Raw genomic sequence first — 9,776 nt, 5'->3', positions numbered from 1 at the left:
TCGTATAGCCCATTACACCATTATCCTATTTGGACCAAAGAAGCCCATGCAAAAAAAAAAAAAAAAAAAGGAAAAAATAGGAAACTTTGTGGAAACTTGACCGATACATTTCTTGAAACCCTTGATACGTCCAGGAAACGTTTCCTGCCGTTTCCATTTCCTCCAAATATCAGATACGGGTACGGCTACTTGAATAGCGTTTCCATGCATCATATCATATTACTAAGGAATCCCCGAGGGAGTATAATTCGCTCATAGCTCCTTTAGGATAGATCCCTTGAGGTCATCGATTTAGGATCAATGAGTGGGAATAAGGAGAATGAGTAACTGAGTTATTTGTTTGATGCAAAATATATAATAAAAAAAATCAATTATATTATTATGGGTTGAAAATCCTATGTGCTCACCAGATTCCCAAATCTGACCCACTTAGTTTCTTTGTATCACAAGAAGCAATACAAAGGTACTTGGATAATGATGTTTGGATCTAATGAGAGATTCAATGAGATTTAGACCATTAGTATAAAAGATGTTGTAAGGCGTGTGATGATTATCTTTATGCATATTTTTCTTGTATCAGTTATGATATCACAAATTTTCAATAATCAATGAAAAACAGTTTTTCTAGAAAACTTTTTATGGGACAAATTCCGTCTTATAAAAAATACTTTGTTTTAAAATAAGCGTAAAGAAAATGTCTTTTTAGCCCGTAAAAATAGGGATGTCATATTTTCCGATTTACTCTCGCCTTCTCACTCTTCTCACAGTTCAAGACCAACAACAAAGTCTTAGTTTATCTCCAACAATCGGAATGGAGAGGAAGACCACACACCATGCTCCAAATCTAGGAGCCAAGGTTAGAACAATTTACAATCATCATTGATTTTTTGTCTGTTCTCTTTCTTCTGTTCTCTTTTTATCTTCCCGTTTCTTCGTCTGTGCCGAAAGTAGAAAAAGAAAGTTATCGACATGCTTCCCGCCGGAGCAATCACCATTGATTGTGTGGTCCAACACCATCTCCAGTGTCGTCCCCATTTGAATCGGAAATATAGGTACTCTGCTTTGAGTTAGTTTGTTTTACCTTTTTTTGTTTCTTGATTGATCGATTTTTCCTATTAGTATTGATCTTGGTACTACGTATTATTCTTCCCCTACGTTTGTCTCGCCGATGTTGGACTATGACACAGAGGGAGAATAGGCAACGATATCATTAGGTTGTAAAGTCTCTATGAATCCAATGGATTGACTCTACTCGAGGTTCATCTTCTTTTATGTTGATTAAATGCATGTGATGTGTTTTGCATTAAAATATTTAAGAATGAAGTGTATCAGTGCTTAAGGATATGCCTATGTGACTTTGTGACCATTGATAAAATTATTCGGTTCATACATGCATTAATATCTTATATGTAGTCTGAACTGCTCGTATATTTAAGATACTAAACTTATAATTCTTGAGAAATGTCGCATTTTTAAGTATATGAAAAAATTGGTAAATACGAAAAGTAAGCTATTTACTTTAATTCTTTAATAATTAATTATGTGTCAATATATTGAATATCAACGTAACAAAAATATTATATTCCATTCAACTTCCGACTCCACCCGATTCTGATTGCGCACGAACAAAAAAAAACAACAGTGCCAACGAACACAGAGAAAGCGAGAAATTTTCACAGAGATCGAGCAAAGAGGAGGAAGCGATATGGCAGTGATGGATAAACTAAAGATGTTCGTTGCTCAAGAGCCAATTGTTGCTGCTTCATGTCTCCTCGGTGGCGTTGGTACCTTTCCTCTTCTTTTTATTGAACCCTAATTTATGTTCCTTTTCTCGATCAAATTCAATTTGGATGTAATTCCAGCGATATATTGCAGTGCACGATTCATCTGTTTCACCATCCTGTTTCTATGATCTGATATCTGATATCGATCTGGTAACCTTGCATTGTTAAAAAAACGGAAAGCATATATACTTTTGTTGATTCGTATCACCTCTGCCCAGAAAAGATAGATTTCACATTTGATTTTGGAAATTAGAATTGATACCTATATTTTTAGGTTTTTAGTTTCAAAATGTGTTACCTTTTTAGATTACCTGGAAAGTGGAAACCACACCATAAGTGAAACCTTTGTGAATTGTGAACTTTCAGGTCTATTCCTTCCAGCCGTGGTGAAGCCTATGCTGGATTCATTTGAATCTTCCAAGCAAGTTCGTCAACCTGCTTTAAACGATGTGAGTATTGAACATTTGTTTTATAATGACATTCATTTTTAACCATTGATTTTAAATGATAGTTGTAAAATCATTGCAGGTGGTTGCAGGTATAACTGGTAAAAAGAAGTGATGATTTAAGAGTAGAATTCAACACAAAAGCATGATTATTCAAGGTAGATATTATTAGATTCTATTGTTCTTGCAATATGTTATGCATCCTCACTACAAGTTAATAAAATCTCAATTCTTTGGGTCAATGTAAGTTAAAGTATTTGCTTACACTTGAATTCGAACATTTTCTGGTTTGGCTAAACCAGTTTTTTCAAGTATAAATGTTTTTAAACAATATGACATAAGGATAAATGCAAAAGATATGGCAATGTACTTTTTTTTTTTTTTTTATTTGTTTATTATAGCATCTTACTTATATTATATTTTTATCACAACAATTTACTTTCATTTTTTTTTTCTTATTAAGACTTTGTACTTTGATAAAGTCATTCAATTATAGCATTGTATTTGCAATTTTTCCTTATTTAGAAATTGTACTTTAAAATACCTGGCTCTATTACATTGCTATAATTAGTTCGATTTTTCAAGTACAATACTGAAATAGGAAATGATGAAGATATGATTTTATAAATTATAATAAACAAATAAATGAAAATACATTACTTTTTCTTGCATTGAACACTATCAATTAGATGTAAGATGACTAAAAATGAGCAAAATATGTTACGTATTTAAATATACACCATTTACTTGACAGTTGACTAAATCTTGCACAGAATACTAATTAATTCCCATGATTGGAAATGAAACGTAAGTTTGAGACTAAGAGAGTCAAACTTATGCAAGGGTAATGTTATAAAATGTCACATTCCCAAAGAATCTTTTTCAAATAAAAAAATAAAAAATGATTTTATTAAAAAACTGTTATGTGGGAGGAACAGTTGAAGCTTTATTGAGCATCATTCTTGCACTTGCTCTAAAAGGGCAAGATGAGCTCACAAATCCATTTACTAGATGTAGATATGTCTTTAAATCATGACACGTGGCAACATCAATACTGTTCAACTTTAATGATGCGCGACTGCTCAATCGTAGTTCATGTCCAATGTTAGCATAAACCCATCGTTTATTATTTACACATTTCTGTATCCAACTTGGCAAATGTTCCACGCGAGGTTTCTGTTTTTTCGCCACGTCATCATGGTCTTCCACGAAAAAACCTGGTACTCTGGTAATAAGGTCATCCGAATTCACAATCCGTAGAATCTTTGTCCCTTGTAGTTCTAGATTATGCCGGAAACTCCGGTTCCCAACCCGGGGCCCACCAAACGAGATAACCGAGAGATGTAACGCGTGTTTGATCGTATTTTTAATATCGTAAGCAGCTAAAATAGCTAAAGAAGCACCTAAAGAGTGTCCTGTGATGGTGACACTTAACGGCTCGTCACCGTACGTATCAACTATTCTTAAAATTTCGTCTGTTACTGATTGCTGTAAACTTTGGCATACCGTCGTGCTCGACGTGTATAAACTTAAAACCCCGCTTTCCACCATCGGAGCGTCATGTTGTCCGTTCGACAACTTGTTGCCGAACGGACAACGAGTCAGAGTGGCTCGCAGATTCTCGAGCCACTCTAGACAGGTCCCGGTCCCACGCAATGAGATCACTATGTCTCGTCTACCGAGTCTAGTGATCTCATTCTGGTCCTCGCAGACTGCGACATAACCGATCCAACTAGACCGCTCTCCAATCCCTCTTACCCAAGATGGCATTGGAATCGATGATGTGGCGTATAAGTTTTTCGTCACACGGTATCCACTTTCATCAACTTTTGAGTCGGTGACATGGCGTGTAGAGTAACTTGCTGAAGGAGGGTTGGAATCGAAACATTTGTACGCCGCCTCGATAAAACTCCCATACCGTATAATCTCGTCACGTAAACCGTCATCAAGTGGGTCCAATAATCCCTCCCAGTTTTTCGACCCGTGATACTCTTTCCATCTCTTACCGAGTCGACTCAGTGGTGGTTGCGTCTGACGACCTTCCGAGTCAATAACCCATTTACTTGGAGCTCGAGTGACACGTGTTGGTTGAGCTGTCTTCATGGACAGTGTAGACCACCTTTGACATAGTGGTTCGGGTGGTGGCTTAGCCATGGGTGCGAATGGTTGAACCGATTTCATACTAAGTGTCATGGTGAAGGTTTTAAAAAACCAAAGTTAGATTTGAATGTGGTTTTTAAGATTAAGTGTTGGGCATGCATATATATAGTGTTGAAGTGTCTGTTTGTTGCTAAAAAAAGCACCAATGTTGGCTTGCTATTCCAAGAAGCTGTATAATGAAGTTGGGTGTTTCTCCATTTTTAGTAACAAGATTTAAGTCCAAGTGTAATTGTACTTTTTAAGACGTGATAAACTTTATACAATAATTATACATGACATGCATGTAAATTGTCGACGCATATTTTATATAGTCATATACGTCTTTAAATATTAACTTTTGTATTTGACTTATCATCAAGAAGCAACTATTACTCTTGTGAAAGGAACAAAAAAAGAAAAAGAAAAAAAAAACCGCCCTATAGCCTATAGGTGACAAGAAAAGAATTTTCTATGGACAACGACTGTATCGTTCAAAGTTCAAACCTTACGTTCTAATAGATTATAGTGCTTTTTTAACAAAAAGTAAAAATAAAAAAATTCATGTACGATATTCTCGAAGGTCACCTATGTTGTACTTAAAAATGTGCTCTATATCATGAAACATTTATGAAAATATGTTGTTCTTAAATGCCATTAAGATTTATTGTAATTACAAGACAAATGACTTCATTTACATTATTTACATACCGTTTACTAAAACTTTTCATTATATAAGATTTTTATTTTATTTTATTTTTGAAACCGTGGTTTTATAAAGAAGATAAACGAGCCCCCTTGAGGTCGAGGGTTCAAGTCCCGTGAGGAACATAGGTGGAGAATTAAGAGTAGTGTAGGAGTAGATTAGATTTGCCGTTCAAAAAAAAAAAAAAAAAAAACAAACGAGCCCTCTGCCAAAGAGAAAAAGGCAGGGTGAGTCAAACAAACAAAAGATTACAAAATTTTAAACGGGCAGCAGACACGATCAGACCAGTTACATAAGCCAAAATTACCCAAACACTTAACCCAATTAAACACCATGGTGATTATGTGATCCGCCATCTTCGTAAGGGGTGGAGAACGCGTTGTTTAAAGAGCCTATCGTTTCTCGCTTTCCAGACGTTACAAAGGGCACCATAAATAATCACAATAAGGAGTTTCATTTTCTTTGGACAATATCCCCAATTTGCAACAAAATCAATGACCTCCTTAACTGAATTGAAGTTTTGAGCAGTCACACCATCTAAAAATCCACCACATGAACTCAAATGCGTAAGGGCACCTAACAAGAATGTGATCACTAGAGTCAATGCCATTGTGACAGAGATTGCATGAAGTAGAAGGAATAGAGACACCACAGTGAATGAGGGTGGTAGCAGACGGAATGCGATCCATACACGCTCTTCAAATAAAATAGATAACTTTGAGGGGCACCAAGTTCAACTAAATAGTTGGGATATCTATCCTGTGAGTGAGCTTAAAATTTTCGTATTTCCATAACAATGATTTTAACTCGTATGATGCACTTAATATTGTAAAGAAATGAAACATTTTCATAATTAACAATTAAAATTTTAATTGTACTACAAGTCACATTAAACTTTGCAATTATTTATTTATTTATTTTGTGATCAAAAGGAGTGGCACATTATGTTTCATATTGTTACAATCACTATTCACTTGTGATATTAGTTTGCCTTATACAATAAAAATATGTATGTTAAAGTGTATCATGCCAATGATAAATCATAAAAAATTTAATAATATTTTGAGCGATTTAAACCTTGAATCTTGTTTTAAAGAATTTTTCCAGTAACTACTATAATTATCATGTATTCATGTTGGGACAATAATTCCCAATAAGTTATTATTATTAATGGGATATTTGAGACATTTATTAAAGAACAAATTTCACAAAATCACTAAATTTACATAAAAATTGATTTTTGATAATATTTTTTTTTTGTGTGTTTGTTTTTTCAAATTGAACATTCAAATCAATTAACCGGTCAACCATGTTGTCAATTGATATATCAATTTTGATAATGAGACATCTGATATTACACTATTTGGTGATATCATATTTTGGATGAAAAAAAAAACAATGTCAAAATCAATTTTTTTTTTTTGAAAACTTGGTTTTCATTACATTAGTTGTGTTTTGTTTAACAATAAACTATAAACTATATTGTATGCAAATGCTCTTTAAAATATTGAACATGCACCAACTTGTATTGTATGCAAATGGGGTGGGATTATCATGCATTCATGGCATAAAGCCATAAAATATGAAGTTGGTCAGAATACTATTCTAAATCTTCTTGATAAGGAGTTTCACAACCAATCAACCATGTTAAATCTTAACGAATGCATTAAGTGTAACGTAACTGACACCGACAATATTGTATCATTAAGTTTGAAATAAAAATTAAAAAGCAATCTTTTTGACTTTTTTCCTGGTGATTACAAGAAAATTTAACACAATATCTGCAATTTATGTCAAGACAGGGCATACTATCATCCAATTTATGTTAAGACAGGGCATACAGTATATCATCCATATTCCGACAGACCATTAAAACCCCAGTCGTGCCTCGACCCCCCACCACCTCAATTTCTACAATTCTGTAGTCGGTAACATTGGAAATGTAGAATTTTCGGTTAATTATCTTGGGAATGCATGCATTTAAAAGGCATCTCTAAATCCCTTTACCCAATAAGAAAGACGTAAACTATGGGATCTACAATCTAAACAATACTATAAAATAAAGGGACATCGAATAATTTGACTAAAAGTGAAAGGGGTTTATATAAATAATCAATTTTATTTATTTATTTATTTTTTAAAACTATAATTTAAAATTAATTTTTGGTTGGATTGTTTTTGCAGATAAAAAAACCTGATGTGAAAAATAGAAAAAAAAATCACAGAATAAACCACCAAATGCATCCATAAAAGTAAGAAGAAAATCTAAGAGGATGTTAACGCTTAAAATGAAAATAGATAGAACTTCGAACGATGAAATCAGATCAAATTTTGAAAAACCTGTTATTATTTTAGAGTAGTTGTCATTTTATAAATTTTGCTATGGGTATGTTTTATATTGTTTGATTTTATCTTTGAACTAATTGACTTTTATAATACCTTTGTATATATTTTTTAATCATAGTCCGGACATCCAATTAGTCGAGTGATGAGGATGCGTTACCAAAATAATATAATCTGCTACACCTTGTCGACGAGCAACATGGTATTGTTGATATGACTGCGTTAGAAATGATTTGTGATTTTCAACGTACGAAAGAGCGAATGGTAAAACTGTAAAACCCATTACCCCCTTTTGTGAACAAGGAGCATAGTAAAGTAGCATTTGTATAATATGCAAATGTTCCCCATTACAATGTCTGAAGATATACAACAATTATCCTGGATATTTACTTTATTTTTAGATAATGCAATGTCATTTTAAACTTAAATATGTAAAAGAAATGATATGCTTTTCTTAAAGGGCGGTATTTTTCATTCATATTAGGTAAACCAACCTTAAAATACTTAAATTGGTTTCCACAAATTTGGAAATTGTAAGGGATACTGTAACACCTGTTTTCCAAAATGGACCAGATGAGGGCTTAAAGGGGTCAGATGTAAGATTTTTGCGAAAAATCTAGTGCCACGACGTGGTGAATGGAGCATCACAACGTGGCATGTCTAATGCAGGAATGAACGTTTGGATGGTCACCACGACATGGCAAGAGGAAGGCCATATGAAGTGGCAACTAATGCAACCTAATCCCAAGATTTTTAGGGTTTTCTCCATATTTAAGCACCTAATCACAAGGATTAGGGCATCCTCTTCAGCCTCCAACCCCTTATCAATGAAATCCTAGTCTCTGTGATGATTAGAAAGCTCGTTCTCTTGATTTGAAGCTTATTCCATGGATTTTTGGTCAAGATTGAAAAGAAGGAAGTTCACAAGGAAACAAGGAGTTGGTTTAGATCCATCATTCTGCTTCAGTTTTCTAAGCTACTTGGGGTATAAACTTCTCATATTGACAGATCTTCTTCTAGATTCAAGTTTGAGGTCATTTTTGGGTAGTTTGGATGATTCTTGGTCCCATACACAAGTTTTGGCCCTATTAAGGACCTATTGGACTTAGGGTTATAGATCTAGCATTGAAAAGATATAGATTTGAAGTTTTAGGCTTAGATTGTAAGGATTAAGCACTTAATGAAGACTATGACAATCTGCCAATTCCCACGACGTGGCAATGGGCTTGCCACAACGTGGTGGTTCTCTGATTCATGACTATATTTTCTTGGTATTCTTACCATGTGGCCAAGAGGTCCCCACGTTGTGGTGAGCATTGACTTGGTCGACCGTTGACTTTTGTTAATCGTTGACCATTGACTTATGGCCAGTTTGATTTGGGTCAAACTTAAAGGACTTGGGTTATTGATTAGGGATTTATCTGTGTTTGGTGTCAGTCAGTTCGTGGGGGTGATTGATGCAGGGAGTGAGGGCGTTGTTGTGTTTCCGAGTCTGCATTTTTGGTGAACATCCTCATTATACTATGTGTTACATCATATATCCTTGTATATTAGGGTATATGAGTAGTGGTATGCTAGTTAGAGTACTAATAGTTTGTTGATCGTCTGGTGGAGTGCCCTAGGGGTTGCAGGTAGTCATGTAGGTTAACTTGAGAACTCTTGATCTAGGATTTTTTTTGCATGTTCCTTGTTTTGTTATGGCTCTAGAATAGGATCCACATGTTCGAATGTATATCTCACCCCTGGTTACATATAGCTATGCATTCCTTGGAGATCTACCGGTAGTAGCGTAGTGTACTGTATGAGGCATAGTATGTGGTAATGAGCTATTAGACAGGTAAAATAGTGTATATAGTTGCATGTGTCTATATGGTTAATTTATTGCTTGTCTATTACAAATGTCAATATTTTGGGTGGTGGGTTGAGGTGGTCCTGCTTTGTGTTGTAGGCCAAGATACCCGAGGTGGGCTAGCGGTGTGTTGTAGGCCACGTATAGATCAACTGTATGTTGATCGAGAGTGGTCTAAGTGACTATAGGCCTTGCAAGGTGGTCCAATAAGACTGTAGGCTCAGGAGAGCGGTACAGGTGTACTATAGGCCTAGTGAGGCGGTCCAATCAGACTGTAGGCTCAGGAGAGCGGTCTAGGCATGTTGTAGGCCTTGTGAGGCGGGACAGACAGACTGAAGGCTCATGAGTGCATGCATTGTATATGTATTGTGGTATGTTGTTTTTTTTGGGGAACTCTTTCATCTTTGGCTTATAGTTGTGGATTAAATGTTTTTTAGGTACCATTGATGATCATGAGAAGGCAAAGGAGTGATTGTACACACTCATCCGCAACAACGGAGATTTGACATTAT

At 35.0% G+C, this 9,776-nt stretch overlaps 1 protein-coding gene and 1 pseudogene across 1 annotated transcript; one reads left to right on the top strand and one right to left on the bottom strand.

The window, feature by feature from the left end:
- The first annotated feature begins 1,575 nt into the window (after window positions 1-1,575).
- Window positions 1,576-2,611, top strand: LOC145038477 (uncharacterized). The gene is made up of 3 exons (XM_078986829.1): window positions 1,576-1,784; window positions 2,151-2,233; window positions 2,313-2,611. Exons 1-3 carry the CDS (start codon window positions 1,706-1,708, stop codon window positions 2,343-2,345), a joined length of 195 nt encoding a protein of 64 aa, XP_078842955.1. The 5' UTR covers window positions 1,576-1,705; the 3' UTR covers window positions 2,346-2,611.
- A 540-nt stretch (window positions 2,612-3,151) lies between these two features.
- On the bottom strand, window positions 3,152-4,445 carry LOC145039596 (phospholipase A(1) DAD1, chloroplastic pseudogene; annotated as a pseudogene).
- Window positions 4,446-9,776: the final 5,331 nt, after the last annotated feature.

This window comes from Lactuca saligna, chromosome 4, assembly GCF_052625555.1.
Source record: "Lactuca saligna cultivar CGN05327 chromosome 4, ASM5262555v1, whole genome shotgun sequence".
Lineage (NCBI taxonomy): Eukaryota > Viridiplantae > Streptophyta > Magnoliopsida > Asterales > Asteraceae > Lactuca > Lactuca saligna.
Note: the sequence above shows the minus strand (reverse complement) of the source record. Positions and strands in the feature narration are given on the sequence as shown.